At 40.9% G+C, this 18,683-nt stretch overlaps 2 protein-coding genes across 7 annotated transcripts in view; both read right to left on the bottom strand.

The window, feature by feature from the left end:
• NR2C2 (nuclear receptor subfamily 2 group C member 2) overlaps positions 1-3,562 on the bottom strand; it is a 59,432-nt gene extending 55,870 nt beyond the window's left edge. For all 3 annotated transcript variants that reach the window (XR_015794915.1, XM_007429461.4, XM_007429462.4), the window contains exon 1: positions 3,245-3,562. The gene's annotated coding sequence lies outside the window, so the exon portion shown is untranslated. The remainder of the gene's footprint in view (positions 1-3,244) is intronic.
• Positions 3,563-14,306: 10,744 nt separating this feature from the next.
• FGD5 (FYVE, RhoGEF and PH domain containing 5) overlaps positions 14,307-18,683 on the bottom strand; it is a 153,955-nt gene continuing 149,578 nt past the window's right edge. For all 4 annotated transcript variants that reach the window (XM_088134288.1, XM_088134286.1, XM_088134287.1 and 1 more), the window contains exon 21: positions 14,307-18,304. In XM_088134288.1, coding sequence (XP_087990414.1) covers positions 18,153-18,304 — 152 coding nt within the window. In that variant the 3' untranslated portion in view covers positions 14,307-18,152. The remainder of the gene's footprint in view (positions 18,305-18,683) is intronic.

The following is an 18,683-nucleotide window of genomic DNA, read 5'->3' as shown; positions in this document are numbered from 1 at the left end:
TGCCTTGCAGCCTTTAATGAAATATAACTATTTTTTTGTCTAAATAAGGAACCACATCCCTGCTAGATATCAGAGATACTTTTCTGATTGTGCCCATACTTTATTTGTTTGAGTTAGATGCTGCCTGATTCCAAACTCTGGGCAGCTCACAATATCAAACAGAGATCAAAATAAAAACACAACACAAATAAACAAAATTGCATCCATCCACTAAATACATGACATATACAAAGTCTTAAACAACAAAGGAGGCCTATCCACCCTAACCCAAGGCCTGGGAAAACAGCCAGATCTTCATGGCGTTCTGGAAGGCCATCAGGGCAGAAGCCACAGAGATCCTGTTCCAGAGACCAGGTGCCACAACAGAAAAGGCATGCTCCTTGGGCCCTGATAGACGGCATTGTTTAATTGAAGCGAGTGTGCCATGCCATGTAGGGCTTTATAACTGATAACGAGCACCTTGAATTGCACTTGTGAGCATTCTGGCAACTAATGCAGCTTGGGAAGCAGGGGTGTCTCATAGTCAAACTAAGGCATGCCCATCACTGCTCATACCACTGCATTCTGGACTAATTAAAGCTTCTGGGTAGTCTTCAAGGAAGGTCCCATGTAAAGCACAAGTGCACTGCAATAGTTGAGCTGAGCGGTGATTAGGACATGAGTGACTATCTGAAGGGCCTCTTTGAGCAGGAGCTGTGAGTCAAAGAACACCTCTGATTGCACATCATTCTTGAATGGGGAAGTCCAACCCCATCTAAGATTAAACATGGAAAATCCCTGAATCTGGGATTCCTAATATCCACAGCCACTTGGTCTTGGTAGGATTAAGTTGAAATCAGTTTCTCCCCATCCAGGACCTCAACAGCATAACTTGGCTGGCTCAGTGTTGAAAGATATAATTGGGTATCATCACCATATGGATAATACCAAACTCTGAACTGGTGGGTAACCTCACCCAGCAGTTTTATATAGATGTTAAACAGGAGGGTGTTGAATCCTGTGGCACTCCACAAAGGAGGGACCTATGTAGCAATCTCTCTCCCCCCACCATCAACACTGAATGGAACTGGCCACAAAGGAAGGAAGGAAATTTGGATTAATGGAATAAAGCATGGCTAAACAATGGCCCAATATGTGTGTAAACACAGACAGTATAAACTGTTTGGTCCAGCAAGTTACGCAAAGAAACTGAAAAGAGAAATTAATTGTTCCTGGAGGAAACTGATTATAATCCTTAAAGCTTACCAAGCATATGAAAGAGATGTACTGCAAAGTGTGTTAGTGTGCGCAAAGCACTGGAAAATTCGTGTGACTGCTTCCATTTGTATACATTTGGATGTGCAGGTAATATTTTCACTGGAACCCTCAGCAAAGTAGACTGTAATAATATGCTAATAACCTGCATTTTATTTTTCAAGTTGTCCACTGCTTATTCAAGTCCACTTATTCTAGGAAAAAATAAGTCTTGCTATTATTTTCATATATGAAAAATAAACCATTTTTCACCCACACAGAGAAGTTAGGTTCAATAATAGGAAGAAAATGAAGAAATGATTCAAAATCAGCCCTGGGGTATGTGATATTTTATTCATACACGCTTAAAATATAAATTATTGGTACACTAGCACAAAAATACCAATAACACATTAATTAATGGAATGAGAAACAAATACAAATTAGCATATACTTTCATGTAGATACTATTTTGGTGAAAACATTGTGCCGAATGTTGCAATAAAACAAGTTCTCCTAGTTGAGCTCAACTTCTGGTGACTTCAAGGACACACCCACTTTTTTCTTTGGCAACCCTGTGGCTTGCCACTGCCTTCTCAGGGTTGTTTGTTCAACCTCGTAGTATAGCCCAGAGCCCCAGGAATTTCTGGTGATTTTCCTCATCCAACTAGGCTTAGTTTTTGAGATATATAACTGTAAAAAGTGCTACTTACTGTATATTACATTGATATTCTGTCTTTGCTCTGGGAGCCTACGGCAGAATACACAGCACCCTCTCTTTTTAGTTTTTCCCCTTACAACAATCTTATGAGAAAGGTTAACGTGAAAGAGACTCGCTGGTGCAAAGCACCCAGTGAACCTTCATGGCTGAGGGTGAACTTGAACCTGGGTCTCTCGTTGTAGCCCAACATCCTAACTCCTATGTTACATTGGTTTTCAACTGAGTGCAATATGTTTTCTATCTTGTTCACCATATCAATTTTCTGGTGAAACATATTTGCAATTTTTTAAAATGTAAAGATGCACCATGATAAATTTAATAAGATCCCAAAGCATATAATTAAAAAAAAAGTTATCCGTCTCATTGACTAACGTCACAGCACGAGCTCTGTCTACATTCAAAGTGTTCAATTTTACAATCTTAAACCCCAGGAAGCACTTCCACGCCTCAATGAATTTTCTCCGACAAAAGATATATGGGAAATATTAGTATCTACGCCAAAGGACGCATCCCAACTAAACCCACAACGATTAGGGAAACGAAGAATTCACGATACAAACATCACTTCCCAAACACAAGCTCCTCCCTTTCCCACTTTTTCCCTTCCACTAATTCGTTTTCATCAGGAGAGGACGAAAATCAACCGCCTCGGTGCTTATTGGCGAATGCGACCGTCGCTCAAACTTCGGCCCCATCTCCCAATGCGGAGGGGGCAAGCTGGGAGGCGAAAGGGCTTCCCATTTGCGAAGCGAACCACAAAATGGCGGAGTTGGCAGGCGGCCAACTTCAGAAGCTCCGCCATTTGTCTCCCCGCCCTCCCGCGACGTCCTCTTCACCCCGATGCCTTCCTTCCTCACACTCGGCCGCGGGCGCCCCAAACCTGCGGACCGCAGCTCCAAGCGACAAGGGGGGGTGGGGGGAACGTCCGCTAAGATGGCGACGGGCTGCCCCGTATGCAAAATACCCGCCGCCCCCTCCCCTCCGCCCTCCCGGTGGCAAAGGTAAAAGGGTCGGGTTCAAGCCACTGCCTCCGCCCGCTCAGACTCCATCTTCCTTCCTTCCTCCCTTGCTGCTGGCCTGGCTGTGCGGCAGCGCGCGGCCCAAGCCGCCCCGGCAAAGAAAGACGCCGCACCCAAGCCGCCCAGCCAGGTGCTCCTCTTTTACCCACCGAGACACGCGCGGCCCGTCAGACGCTCCGCCATGTGGCAGCACTGCCCGCCCTCAGCCGCGGGGCCGGAGAGAAAACTTCGACGCCCGCAAGCATAAGGGAAGGCGAAGGCGGTCTTTTACCTCAGGATTTGGTGCCAAGCGAGCTTGGCCGCGGATGCCTCGTAACGGTTCGGCCGGGCCTGGTTCGTGAGGCCCCCCCCGCCTTCCACCAAGGAGGGGGAGCGGAAGGCGGAGATAGCGGCACCGAAGGGGTTAACCAGCCTTGCGCGTAGGAGCGGGGGGAGGAGGAGTGGTGGTTAATTGTTCGGGGGGAGGCTGGTGCCTTTTGGCAAAAGGTCAGAGTTCGTGACCCCTCCAGGCGCTGTTCTCGCCGCTGTTGCCGCCTGGGAGCGTTTCCCTGCTTCCTCTTCCCAGCATTACGCTGGTCGCGGCCCCCTCCATCTCTCCCCCCTCACCCCCTCCGCCTAATAAGGCGGGGCTGGAGCAGGGGAGAAGGAGGGGCTACCTGGGATGGCTTCGAGCTCTCGCGTGCCGGCCGTTCCATCCGCCCCGCAGTCCCCAAAGGTGGAGCGGTCGCGCCCGTGGTTTGAGAGAGGGAAGCAGCGTGGCGTCCTTGCAGGGCTAGAATATCCACTCAGATTGGGGGGAAGCAGCCTTAGAGAAATAATAGCTTCTCTGTGAAGCAGACATGTTCACTTTTAATTGAGAGGGGATGAGTGATTGGATTCCAATTTGGGGGGAAACCAGCAGCATCACCCCTTTGGTCCCTTGCCTGTCTAGTTTGATACTCTGCACCATCAGAAGAAAGCAAACGGTGGTATCTGGGTGTGGGAGTGCTTGCTTTTAACTTCCACATAGGTGGTGTATTGCTGTTTCCATTAAGGGTGACGTTTTGTACACAACCTGTAGCAGGAGCTGCTATCAACCCATTAAGTTTTAAGTAGCAATCAGTCCAGTCTTGTGCCCTAGATGGGGAAGAAGTAGGCACAGGCAAGATCAGGACCAATTCCAGGCCTCTCCTACTCTTGTTTTCTGGGGAATGTAGATGTGATTGGCCAACTTGCTCTTTCCACTCTCACTATGCCCAAATCCTTCTTCCTCTGAAGAAACAGAGACTGGGCGGGATCTACATCCTCTCCTTTAGAGATGGAATTATGCCACTATTCTACCTTCAATGAACAGCATAGCTGAGTGAATTAAATGAGATTATGACTAGTTCTGCTACAGTTCACAAACAGCTATTTTCACTCTGAACTGTTGTACTAACCATCTCCTCAAAAGAGAGTAAGTTGCTTACTCTTTCAGGAGCAGTGACCTTTTTGGTTTGGTTGTGTTTTCTCTTTGAGTTCATGTGGTAGGAGATGAGCTACAAGAATAGGCAACTGGAGACATTTCCCAAGGAATTTTAACTAGTGGTGGGAACTCTCTGGATTCAGAACTGTTGGAACCACAGGAAGCACTGGGGTTGTCATGGCTGCCTGAGGCTGCTAGCTTATAATGTCAGTCCTGAGTTGAATAACTATTTTTACTGTTGAATTATTTAAAAAATCCCCCAAGGCTTTTAGGCATAAGTTAGTTTTGGGTAGTGCATGCCCAAACTAAATGAAATAGGACTATTCTAATTATAGACCAAGATGTGTTTTTTCTTAGCAGAAATTGGGGGGTGGGGGGAAGCAGTAGAAATAATCCAAGGGTGTGGGTTTGTGGGCAGTGGCAAGTGCAGGGAAGAAAGGAAAGGTACTGGGAAGATGTGGGATAGGCTGACAGGACATTGACAGCTGTTAAAGGGATAGAGGGTAAGGAACAGTACTGGGAAAATTGGGGTGACTTGTGGGATATGCTGTGCTGGAACATAAGTGATGGTGACAGAGGGAATGCATTGGGAAGTTGAAGGGGGGCATGCAGGCCAGTTCACAGGTTATGGGGAAGGAGAGGAAGGAGAGGGAGCAACATGCACCAGACTTGCCCTGCCCGCTCGCCCTGTAACATCACTCTGGGATTTTGTTTTAGCCAAAATCCACAAGAAGCAAAATGTTCTGCGTTTTGTTTACACTAAATCGTGGCTGATTCAGAATGGATCCAGAACTTCCAGAAAGTGATAACTTATTTGGGGATACAGAGCAAAACATATATTGCATTATAGCATGTGTGTATCTCTACAGAGTTGTGAGCTGGCTATCAAGCTTAACGTCCAGCTTGATGAAGACTTCTGAAAGATTGGAAAGTTTGATCCTTATATGGCAACATTTCAGGATTTTTTTGTGCCTGAAACTTACAATGGGCTTCTTGTAGAGCTAAGGAAAAGCTAATTTAGTAATCATTAGGAATGTATTCAGAGTGAAATTAAGAATTTTGAGAGCATTAGACGTTGCTAAATGACAGAATGTCAGATTCAGGGCTTGGCTAGCTGGGGAAATGCCTTGAAGTATCTATTGTAGATTGTTATTATGTTTGCCTAATGCATGTGGGTGAATGGTGCTGTAATTTCTAAAACAGTACAGATTTTGACTAAAAGTTTGGGTTAAACAAAATCCAGTAGTCAGCAGGTGGCAGTATCTAGCTCATTTTGGCTGATCTAGAAAAAAAATGAAGCAGAGTTGGAGCTAGTTAGGCATGCTCTGCATTTTAGGAAAAGATTGGGATACTGTCTAGCAGCTTTAATAAATCACACCTCTGTGAATGTGAAAGAAGTGCTGTTACCTTAAGGGTGACTTTAATGAGTGGATTTTTAAAGGCTTCCTAATGATTTTCAGAGCAAAGCAATCCTCTTCCATACTGTTGCCAGGATGTTCCTAAAACTTTAACACTTAATTCCATAAATAATTGTTTAGTCTTTTAAGTATATTTAAGAATAATATATATTGATGGAGATTATATTTGAAACAAAGTAGCTTACATATGGTTGCAGTATTTTTTCTCCTTAGTTACTTCTTAGGGAACTTTGTGGTGACTAGTCATTGAGCTTTTTTTTTGTTGTGTTTTCTTTTTAAAAGCTAGAGTGGTCTGACTGGGGCAACAGAGGCTATACATAAGAGGAGAAAGAAGTTAACTGGGCCTATTTGTGTCCCTGATTCATCTTATCTTTATACTTATACAAGAGGAGCAGAGACACTGTTGAAGGAGCTCTGCTTTTATTTATTTATATTTATTTTATTTTATTTATTGGATTTCCCCACCGCCCATCTCCCCCACAATAGGGGACTCTGGGCGGCTTACAAAGACATTAAAACTATAAATATATATAAAATACATAATACATCTAAAATTTAAAAACAGTACTAAAAAAGGACAATCCAAGAAGATGGAAAATCGGGCCGGGGACAGCCGGCCACTATGGGGCTAGCCATCCCCCTGCTTGAGATATTCCCTCCCCGCCCCAGGCCAAGTGGCAGAGCCAGCTCTTCAAGGCCCTTCGGAAGGCCAGGAGTGAGGGGGCCAATCGCACCTCCGGGGGCAGAATGTTCCAGAGAGCAGGGGCTACCGCAGAGAAGGCCGCCTTCTGGACCCCGCCAGACGGAGTTCTTTCACTGAGTGGGTCCGAAGCATGCCCTCTTGGTTTCACTAGGGAACTTGTGCTTACTTAGTCAATTAGACTATGTGTGCATGTGCCTTCGAGTCAGTGTTGACTCCTGGTGACTGACTGGACTAGTCCCTGCAAGTTTTCTTGGCAACATTTTCAGAAGCAGTTTGCCCTTGCCTGCTTCCCAGGATGGAAAGGTGCTGACTGGCCCAAGGTCACCCAGCTAGTTTTCATATCTACTCAGAATCTCCCTGTTTCTAGTCTGGTGCCCTAACTACTACCCCAAACTGGCTCTCCACTAGACTGGACTGTAGTTAAAGTAATCAAGCCAAAACCAATCTATAGGTATTTGTGTGACTGAACATGTCATGCAGATATGCTCAGTAAGATCGTTGGAAAAACAAGTCCCACTTGGCACAACATACTGTAGAAGTCAGGAAAATGAAAAGAACAGTGAGCTGGCTCACATTCACCTAATGACGGGTTAGTATATATATGCTTTATTGAGGGCTTTTAAAGGATATTTTAATCATGGAAACAGATGGCAATTGTTGTCCTTGCAGCTTTACACCAGACATACTACTCCAGGATGTGGATTGCTGCTAGTAGTGTGAATTGCATTTAAACACACTTTCAAAAGATGTTTATGCAAACTGTGGTCATGAAACTTGCAACTACAAGACTGATGAAACTATATGTTTATATTGCCTTGCTATCTAAATCTAGTTCATGGCTTGTGTGGTAAAGCTGATACTAAACTTATTTTAGGTTTCTAAAATATTGGATGTGTGTGACCTGGTTTAATACACAATCTAAACAGCAACCCCCCCCCCCCAAATACATTAAGTGGTAAACCAAGGTTTTTTATAACCATGGATTGTTGAATAAGCCTAGTGGCATATAGTCAGTGGCATTCTGGTAAATGTTTAAGAACTGGCTTTGTCATCCATTGTTACCACCACAGGACTAGCCGTGGAACAGCTGATTGGCATGCTAGGTGTTGGGGTTCAGTTCTCTTCTCAAACAGCTCATAAAATTCCCAAAAGTTTTACCGTCTGCTCTCTCAAGCCAGTACAAGCTGGCTTAGACACCCCACTGCATATATTATTAAGCTGTAATGTGGTTTGGTTTTGGCTTTGTGAACCAAAGCATTGTCTTTATTGAGGGTTAAGCCATACTTCTGCTGTGGACAGTCATCCTCTACACCAGGCCTGCGTAACATATGGCCCACACAGCAGCCTTGTGAAGGCTCCCCACATTTTTTGAAAACTCAACCAAGCTGCTACCACCTAGGTTTTTACAGCCACCTCTACCCCAAAAGAGACACTGCTGAGCCGCTCCAACACTTCCAGGCCTCACTGAAACTGCCAGTTCCATTGTTGCCACCATGCCACTAGCTGCTGAATAACTGATTGGTGTGCCAGCAGTTGTGGCTCACCTCTGCTATTTACATTTGGTCCCCGAGAGGCCTCCAGCGCCAGTGGCAAACAGACAGAAGGGCAGTCACTGGGTGCTCTTCGGCCTCTGATTATCTAAAGGCCGAAAGGAGATGCAAGCCACATCAGCTGGATAGATGCTTGAATCTTCTTTCCTTTCTTTCTTTTTTTTTAAATAATTTTATTTTTCAAAATTCAAATTACAAAAAAAAAGAGACAAAACACCTAAATGCACTAAAAAACCCTGCACAATGAAACTAAATCTTGTGTAAACTTAAAGCAGAAATTAATAAAAACCAAAAGAAAGAAAGATTTTAAAAACCCCAGACTAAAAAAAGAAACTTATCAGTACTCAGGTGCCTGACTTAGGGATGCTCTGGGGACCCCACAATGCCACACCAGTCTACCACATCCTTAGTACCTCTCAAACATGCTAAAAAATACACTCCACAGAGACATAACAAAAAAAAAAAAAAGACCGTGGCGCCATATTTTAAAAGAAAAACACATCAAAAGGATTGCTCCTACTGATTCATTCATGCATTTTACAGTACAGGTAGTTCTCAGCAAGCTGCAGTCATGTGATTGCGATTTCCGATGTTCCTGTCAGCTTCCCACAAGCAAAGTCAATAGGGAAGCTGGGAGGAAGTTGGAAGTTGCTTCTGCCCACAGCACCCCCACCGCCATGCCCCCCCAGGGCACCCGTGTGCCTGCCTGGGCTCTGGAATGACTGCCTGTGGCACCCCCCTGTGGCACCCATGCATCAACCTGCGCTCCAGAGTGCCTGTCCATGGTACTCCGGATGGCATCCACCGGCATGCTTGTCTGGGACTCCTGTATGGCCTGGGGTTACGACAGCAAGCGGGACTGGGGGATTGCTGTTGCTAAGCTACGTGATCATGTGACATGCTTTATGACCACATTATCTAGTGAAATTCCTATCCCAATTGCTGTTGTAACCTGAGGACTACTTGTAAATTGGTTTAATAAATAAATAAGTCTCCAAAATGTCAGCAGTCATACCCCCGTGTGTAATTCTATAACGGCCAAAAAGGTAAATATTTGATTAAGATTGCTTTAGTCACGCAGCAAGTTTAAATATTGGATTTTCTGAAAATACAGTTTCCTGGATGCATAAACCTGTTATGTAGTCTATACAAAATAATATCAAACCATTTTCTTAAATACTACAAAAGTGACTACGAATTCGTGACAAAAATTAGGTTATGTGATCCAGGGATTCTCACTTCTCACAAGTGTCTTGTGCACAAGTGTATGTGCCCTAGCAAACGTGCTCCATAAAACTCAGCAGCAGCACTGAGGTATGATCACTTCATTGTCAACTGTATTTTTTCTACCTAAATGTGTGGTTATTAATTTTTCTGCATGTTAACTTTTGCATTACATTTTTGTGCTACTGGCTGTACATCCATGGGCTTAATAAAGGTAAATATTCTTTTTCTTAAATAAATTAAAACCCAACTTTGAGTGATTTTTTTTTTTGGTATCATACACCCATAGGTACCATGAGTGAATACAAGAGGAGGAAAATTGAATAGGAACATCGAGTTTTTAGTGCAGAATGAGCAATTCTTTTTCTCAATTGGAAGACAAAATCGTATGTCTTGTGTGTCATGACACAATAATAATCCCGAAAGAATATAATCTATGACTACATTTTGAGATGAACATAATAGATTGTAATGAGAAAAAAACATTAAAGTTGCTATTTTACTGAAAAATCTCACTAGATAACAGGTTTTCAATAATATAAACACTGAAAATGAGACAGTTACTGAAGTGTGCTTTAAAATTGCAAGGGAAATTGCTGTTGCCAGAAAATGTTTTATGGAAGGCAGTTTTTTAAAGACATGTATGCAGATTGCTGTGTCCAGTTTATGCCCAGAAAAAAAAAATGTTTGACAATTGTTAATCCCAAATGATTATTCAAAGAATAGCTGACTTTTTTTTTTTTCCAGACGGTGATCAGTTAGCTGAGAAATTAAAGGAATTTCTCTCTTATTTATTGGTTGTTGATGGAAGCGCCGATTTAAAAGACACAGCACAATTACTCATTTTTATAAGAGGAATCAGTGCGCACTTTGAAATTACTGAAGAGCTTGTCAGAATGTGCTTGATAACTGGTTACACAACTGGAAAAGTAATTTGTAATGAAGTCATAAAATGTCTTAAGTATTGAAACATGTTCTGAAGAATTTGACAGCAGTGTGCATTGATGGGGTACCCGCCATGAATTGGAGTGCTTGTTCTTGAGGACCACATTGGATGAGAAATAACCAAACACCGCTGCATTATTTATCTGCAAGTTTTGTGTAATACAGTTTTAATATTTGATCATCTGTCAGTGGTTGCCTCCATTGTTAACTACCACCACAGTAATGGATTAAGACACAGAACATTCCATTTTTTCAATAAGCAGAAGGTGAATGTAATGACTTAATTTATCACATAGAAATAAGATGGTTGAGTCGAGGACACTTTAGCATTTTTTTACTATAAAAAAAGTAACAATTTCTTGCAGATGAACTGAGAAAATTCAAAGAGCTCGGAGATGAAGAATGGAACTATGACCTTTTTTCTTTTGCAGTGTCACAACTCATTTAAATAATCTGAACCTGCAGCTTCAAGGAAAAGATCAACTAATATTTAATATGTGTAATTCAATAAAAGCATTTAAAATGAAATTACATCTTTTCAAGGGAGAACTCAAGAAAGGAGAACTGGGTCACTTTCCTACTTGTGCTCAGCATATTCCTCAATGTAGGCATGCTGAGTGCGGAAAAAAATATGGAGAGCATGTTAACCTTGTAACTGAAGAATTTGACAAAAAGTTTGATGAAAGAGGAGTTTAAATTAAATATGATTGAAAATCCATTTTCTGTAAATCCAGAAGAAATATCACTAGATTTCCAAAGAAATATTTGATGTGTAGTGTTCAAAAACTTACAAATCAAAATTTAAAGAAAGCAGTTTAATTGATCTTTATAAATGTTTAAAGAAGGAAAAATTTAAAAAGCTAATTCAAATTGCTCAGAAAACTATTTGTATTTTTGAAACACGTTTATATGCAAACAAACATTTTCAGTCATGAACATGAATAAAAACACACAGCATTCTTCCATCACTAATGAACATTTGCAAGACATTTTAAGAATATTGACATCTCATTTAACCCCACAATACAAAAAAACTTGTTGAAAAAAGATGCAATATATCACATTGATTTATTCATGTATTTTGTACAATGGAGATGATTAAGTGCATTGACCATATTCTTTGTCAGATTTTAGAATTAGAGATACATTTGTTGTTTATTTTCTTTTCAAAACTTAGAGTCACATCTCATAGCAATGACTCTTGGTCATGAACAGAGTATCAAAACAAAAAAGAACAAACAACACAAATAGTAAAAATAAATAACCAAAAATCCTGTTTAATAAATTGGCAAATGTAGCATCTGCATTTGTGTGGGATTTTGCACCAAGATTGTAATGTATTGGCTTGAAAGATGTTCAGCATAATTGGACTTATCCATAGGGAGAGCTTGTTCTATCATAATATATTGCAGTCAGTCAGAGTCATGGCTGTATGGGCAGATGTTCATAATGGCAGTGAACCAAAAACGCTTTGGGTTAAAATAATAAATTTGACTTGGTCTAAAATGCATATGCTTCAATACTGATGGCTCCAAGCACACTTGGAACTTGTTCACCATTACTAAAACTTAGAGCTGGCCACTGGACATTTCCTATATTGTACGCTGAAATAACATGGCAGCAAGATTACAAAAGCATAAATAAGCCAATCTTGTATGTTTACCAGTTTATTTACTGATTAATTTAGAAACTGCTCAACTCCAAAATGACGGGGTGGCTTATATAATTAAAAGGGGGAATAGCCCAAATAAAGAAAAATACGTGTGACTGGAGTAAACACATTCCCTTACCAAAAAAAAAAAAATCAGAAGTTCAACAGTCAGCTGAGCCCCAGCACAGCCATGTCTTTAAAGACTTGTGGAACCCTTGTAAGGTGGGAGCCACATGAATCTTTGGGGGGGGGGGGGATGCTGTTCCAGAGAAGGGACACTTCTGGGACCCCTCAACAGAAGCCCTGGACAGCCCCGCTCTCCTTGATTTCACTGGACAGGCAGAAACCACTGGAGACAGGCAATCCCTTAGGACAGCCCCATGCCATAAAGACCTTTATAGATGACAACCAGCATCTTGAATTGCACCCGCAAGCAAACTGAGAACCAATGCAGCTTGCAGAGCATTGATGACACCTGGGGGTATTGAGGTGCACCCATTACTGCCTGTGCTGATGCATTTGGATTAGCTGTGGCTTCTGGGTGGTCTTCAAGGGCAGCCACATGTAGAGTGTATTGCAATAATTCAATTGTGAGGTAATTGGGGCATCACTGACCATCTGAAGGGTTTCTTTTTCTAGGAATGTCCTCCTGGCTACAGCTTCCACCTGCTCTGAGCAGTAGTTGTGAGTCCAGGAGAACCCCCACATTTTGCATTGCTCCTGAATGGAGAAGTGCCTCCCCATCCTCTTCCCCATGTTAATGGGAAAATGCTGATACGGTAAATGCAAAGAAAATGTAAGACAGGAATCAGCAATATGGTACTTATAGTAGCTTGTAAATGACAGAGATCCCCAAATGATTAAAAAAAATAAATCTCAAATTGTGGGATTATTATAGATTGCCTGTGTAGGCAGAACACACAGATGACGCCTTACTGTGTAAGATGGACAGTCTTTCAAAGAAGCATGTGTCAGTGATGATAAGAGATTTCAATTATCCTGACATTTGCTGTGAATCTAACTGTCAAGAATCAGAGGGACAACGAATTCTTGGCTTCTCTTGCTGACAACTTCGTTTGGTGGCAGAAAGAACAAGGGACTCTGCTATTCTGGATCTAATCTTCACAACAGGGATGAACTGAAGAAGTGGAGGTGACTGATACCTTAGGGGAAAATAATCATGTTATCTTTGAATTTATGATGTCAGTGGAAGTGGTGCGAAGAAGAGTTAGACCCACATATGGACTTCATAAGTGTATATTTTGGGGATTGGGAGTGAGAGGTCAGATCCAATTCCCTGAAACCCTGAAGGAGAAAAGTATATCATTAGCTGGTCACCATTATGCCAGTGGGGAAAAAAGGAAATTTAGGATAGACAAAGATGAGGTAAGAGATAAGTTAGCTAATTTAAACAAATTCAAGTTTCTACTGCCAAATGGATTAGAGCACTCAAGGAAGTAGCAGAGATGATTGCAAAATCATTCTCAGTAATCTTTCAAAACTCCTGGAGGATTGGTGAGGTCCCAACAGAGCAGAGGGGAACAAATCTCATATTTATCTTCAAAAGGGGGAAGGAGGAAGACCCCACAAAATTACAGACTGCCCTGTCTGACATCTATCCTTGGCAAGGCCCTGAAACAGATTATCAAGCACCATGTTTGTGAGCACTTGGGACAAGCTTGCTAACAGGGGCTAGTATCATTTGTCTCAAACCATGCTGGACTAAATGTTTCTTGTTTCATAGAGATATTGATTTAATAGATCAAGGGAATACCACCAACATAACATGCCTGGCCTTTAGCAAAGCTTTTGATAGTCTCTCATGAACATTTTTATCAATGAATTGGATAAGTAAGTTGACAGGACACTTAACCAAGTTTGCAGATGTCACCAAGCTAATAGGGGTGCAAAGGAGAGAGGGAAGATGCAAAAAGAGCTTGAGCAATAGGGTGAAATGAATAGGATGGAATTCAATAGGGGGAAAATGTAAAGTTCTGCATCTGCGTAGGATAAATGAAAGGCACAAGCATAGGATGGGGGAGATCTGGCTTGGCAGTAGTACATGTTGAAAGGGTCTGGGGATCCTTGCTAACCACAAACACAAGCCAGCAATCTGATGTGGCTGCTAAAAAAAGTAGATACTTGATTGGCTGCATTGACAAAAGTATGGAGTCCAAATTACAGGAAGTAATTCCCCTGTACCCTGGTCAAACCCGCCTGGAGTACCTCTCCAGTTCTGGCTACTGTATGTCTAAAAGGTGACAAATTGAAATAAGTTCAAAGAATGGCTACCACTCAGGTGAAAGCTCTGGAAACCAAGGCTGTGAGGAACAGTTAAAAGGATCTGGGTATATTTAGCTTACAGAAGAGATGGCTGAGTGGAGGTCTGATGGCAGGCTTTAAATATCTGACATGTTGTCAAATAGAGAGCAAAGTTATTCTGGATTGTCCCAGAGGGCAAGATCAGAAACAGTGGATTAAAAGTACAAGGAAGTAGGTTCAGGCTAGGGGTCTGATTGGATGAGTGGTCAGACAGAGGAGCATGCTGCTTGTGGAACAATGGGTTCTCTGCTGGAGATCTCCAAACAGAAGCTGGATGGTTATTTGTTGAGCGAGTGGGAGGGGATGCCCACATTATTACACAAGATGTTGTAAAGGTGTCATGACTCTGAAACAGTTGCTGGCTCCTGACTTGAGTCTTTTTTTAATATACATCTTGGCCAGAAATCTATTTTTCTTTATGGCTTTGAATCTTGCAGCAATAGATTCTTGAATTTTGGGAGACCACTAGGCTGAGCTGTGCATCTGGGGGTATAAGAACAGAGAGACCATTTATGTTCCAGGCTTGGGAGTTCAATTAAGCCAGTTTATTAATGACAACAGCTGTAGGTTTCCTGCCTAGTTAAGCTTAGACTCTTCCTGTTGATAGGCTGTAGGGAACAACTTCAGAAGCAGGAAAGGCTGTTGGTTGTCTAAGCATTATTCCCCATCTGATTTGAAAAACCACATCGAAGTGTTTCTCTGAAAAATTACTCACCAGTAACTTCTACTTACTGTGAACATAATTAACATATGAACATATTGATAGAGAATAGAAAAATACTAACAAACTCCTATGGACCTGGTCTTTTATTTTATTTTTTTCATGTTTCTTAAAACAAAAATTAATATATTTTTACAACAATTTTGAGTAGTAGTTTTTCTGTAGACAACACAACAGTTAATGCCAGCACCAAAATTTCATAATATTGTTACTCTGTACTGCATGTTTGGTTTTAAGTCTTGCTTACAGTGCTATCTGAAAACACTGAGTGCAATAGATTGCAGCTTTTGTTATCTAGTGGGGGATACATTTGATATTTAACATTGCTACTGTCAGTGCATTTTTATTTATTCATTTATTGCAGTCTTCCATTCTTTTTACATATTGTAAGTAGTGTAAGGTAACAAGGTCAAATTTGTAACCTGATGCCTGAGTGAATCGTAAAATTTTGCTTTATTTTCATATTTCTATACTGCCATCATGAACTGAAAAAACTGAAGTTGAAATAATAAAACAGTAAAACTATATGTTGTTTTTTTCCTGGGCCATTTACAGTCCTGAATTGAAACAAATAATTGAACAGTTTATTTGAAAAACAAAATGTAAACCTTTATACAAAGAGAAAACAACTAATCCAGTCCAAAGTTTAATTAGCAGTTCAGGTCATGGTCCTGAATATAAATACTAGAGATATTTAACAAGTGTATTTTACTGTACATCTGAAATCCTCAAAGATTAAAAAATAAATGGAAATCTGTTTCATTGAAAGGTATTAATCTTGTATTTTGAGAGGGGTGTTTCTAAGGTCCCTATCATCAGCGGCTGAAACAAAAATCTCACAAGCTTTATCGCGGCAAGCATAATTGTGTCAGTACTTCAATAATACTGGTTATGCTGTTTGATCAGCACAATACTGAAATCTCCATCCTAAACACTTTCTGGTAGCAGAATGTTTCGGCAATAGATCATGCATCATGTTCATGTATTTCTGCTAGTTTCTAAACATTACAGTAGAGTCTCGTTTAACCAACCTTCACTTATCCGACATTCTGTCTTATCTGACGCCCCTAAAAAAAACACAACAACACGCATAAATCGGCGATGAGAAAAGTGTGTCGCTTGTTTGCAAGCGTGAGTGTACTCTTTCTTGTTGCTCCTGACGGTGCAGCGCTGCAACGCAAAAATCGATTGCAACAGGCACAGCGGATCGTTTTTTTTTTTGTTTTTTGTTTTACCACACTCAATCGTTACTGTGTGTTATCCGACATTTTCGCTTATCCGACGTTCTGCCAGCCTGTTTATGTCGGATAAGCGAGACTCTACTGTATTTAGGTATAAAACATTCTGAGACAAGGTGGTCCATGCCCCTTCGAGTAATGGTACTTTGTTTCATTGTTATGCCAAGCATTCTGAAGGGGTGGTTTGGAAGGTGTGCTGATGCAAGTGAAGCGGTCTTCTGCCATGCATTCCAGCTGCTGCATTCCTTGGAAGGCTCACGTGAGTGTTTCAGAGCCTGCCTCTGGCTGTCTGGGCATGCGTGGTGCACACATTGCCACTTGGTTTTGCTGGTAGTCTCAGTGGAACGGTTGTTTGTGGACGCACACACATGCACCACCAGCTGAGAGCAGCCTTGGAAGCAACTCTGCAAGCTTTCCAGAGGATGTGGCTGCTTCGCTTTACAGTAATGTTTCAAGGAGGGGTGTTTTGCTTGTGTTTACCATACCTTGCAAAACACATTTTTCGGATGCTTTGCACAACCCCATTATATTTAAAACCTGGCTTTTAGACTATGTACATAGTCTAAAATTTAATGACAGCTTTTGCAGACCCCTAAGGGTTTTTTTTGCTTGGTTTGGTAATAACTCATCATTTTCAAGATAGGAATAGGACCTATCACCAGCTAATGCAGTCTGATGAAAAGCAGAAAAAGAACAGTGATGTATCCTGTGATCCATCTGCCTCTACAAATCAGCCACGCTGGTACAAGACCTTGATTACTTGTACTCCTAGGAACACAGTGTGTCTGCTGTCATAGAACATGCATAACCTTACTAATGAATTAACCAGTTACCCCAAGTTCTAGTTTATGAGATACACTGAGCTGCAGACTAACTGATCTGAGTTAGTTTAGCCACGCAAAAACAAATCAAGGCTAACACTAACTCAACATTTTGTACAAATGCAGCTGTTAGGTCTTTAAATGACCCGGTTTAGCATGTTGCACGAACACAGTCTATGAGATGCTATGGCTGGTGCCAAACGTCATCCACGTACTCTATCAGAAGAGGAAGTAGTTATGGCAACAATTACAGTGTGCTTGCATTTGGTCAGCTAGCTAATACAATGGAATCTGAGCCATCATTTTTGAACTGATGTGGCGTAACGGGGTTAATAATATTGGTTGCTCCAACTGAATGATATCCTATAGCTGCTGAAGATAAGATTTAGGCAAAGCTTTCCCTAGCTGTTCTAGTTTATTGAATAAATATAGTTAAGTGCTGTTCTGTCATGAAGTTGTACGCTGACACCTGTTTTGGATTCAGAATTGTATTTTAGGAATAAGATTTATAAATAAGATCTGCTCCTCATAGCTATTAAAATAATATAATCTAGATAAATCAATTTTGAACAAACTGTAAAAGTTTATAATAAATTAATATTTTAATATCCTTTGGAGTAGAAATTGGTGCAGTCTTCATAAGAACTGAATTGGAATTTGGAGCGATTAAGAGCCCTAATAAACAAAGCTAAGCTGTTACCACTGTTTATGAGAATTACTATACAATTACCATAGAAGGTCTATAACCACTAAAATACCAGCTTGGACTGGATTTTCACATATTTTCTGTGGTGGAAATCATGTGTATCCCATCATTATAGCATTGTTAATGGCATGCCAGTCTAAATCTCTTTTAGGGAAGAAGAAAGGAAACAAATTTTTAATGTAAAAAAACTCAGTTTTATGACTGGCACAAATTAAATTGATGCTATCTTAAAGAAAATAAATCAGAGTTATGATGAGTAAACAAATCTTTTAGAAGAAATGCTTAAATGTTTAACTTCTTGAAAACATGATGCAACTGTTACATGAGAGCACAGTTTAGTGATGAACCTGCAAAGGTAGAAAGGGTCCATAAATATTCCCTTTATTTTGTTTCCATCTGCAAGGAGATAAGTTTAAGGATGGAAAATTATAGGCTTCTACATGTTCTTTTTCATATGTTTAGCCAGATTTGGATTATATATATAGTTCCTTCCAATATAAGGGTAATCTTGCAAATAGAAATGCATTAATTCAGAATCCACTTGGATGATGCTATAATATAGATGCTTCCTCCATGGCTTCAATCCATCTGAAAAAAAGGAGAATCAAAATCTTATTTTTAAGGAAGCCAATTCAAGAATAATTCATCTTTGTTTTAACAGATGTTGATTTTGAGAATTGTCAGAACTCTGTTCATTTTTCATCTAGTGCATTATAGTGGGAAAGCCAGGTAACTTCCCCATTTGTTAACTAGAATGATAGAAAGAGGTCTATATGCTGTGGTGAGTATATGGAGAGATGCAGATAGAAGTAAGTTTCAGACTACACTTCTTAAGACACCTTTACTATGTAAGAAATTGCACTGACCTCTCTCCCACTTATAAGTAAGTGCTTTCAGGATTCTTGCTTGCATGTCCAATGTACTAAATGTATTGGACAATGTACTAAATGTATTCATTTAGTTATTA

This window comes from Python bivittatus, unplaced genomic scaffold (genome assembly GCF_059951505.1).
Source record: "Python bivittatus isolate LINGU-HERP-01145 unplaced genomic scaffold, Pbiv_v1 ctg000080_np1212, whole genome shotgun sequence".
In the NCBI taxonomy this organism is placed as follows: domain Eukaryota; kingdom Metazoa; phylum Chordata; class Lepidosauria; order Squamata; family Pythonidae; genus Python; species Python bivittatus.
The sequence above is the reverse complement of the archived record's forward strand: the minus strand, read 5'-3'. Positions and strand labels throughout refer to the sequence as shown.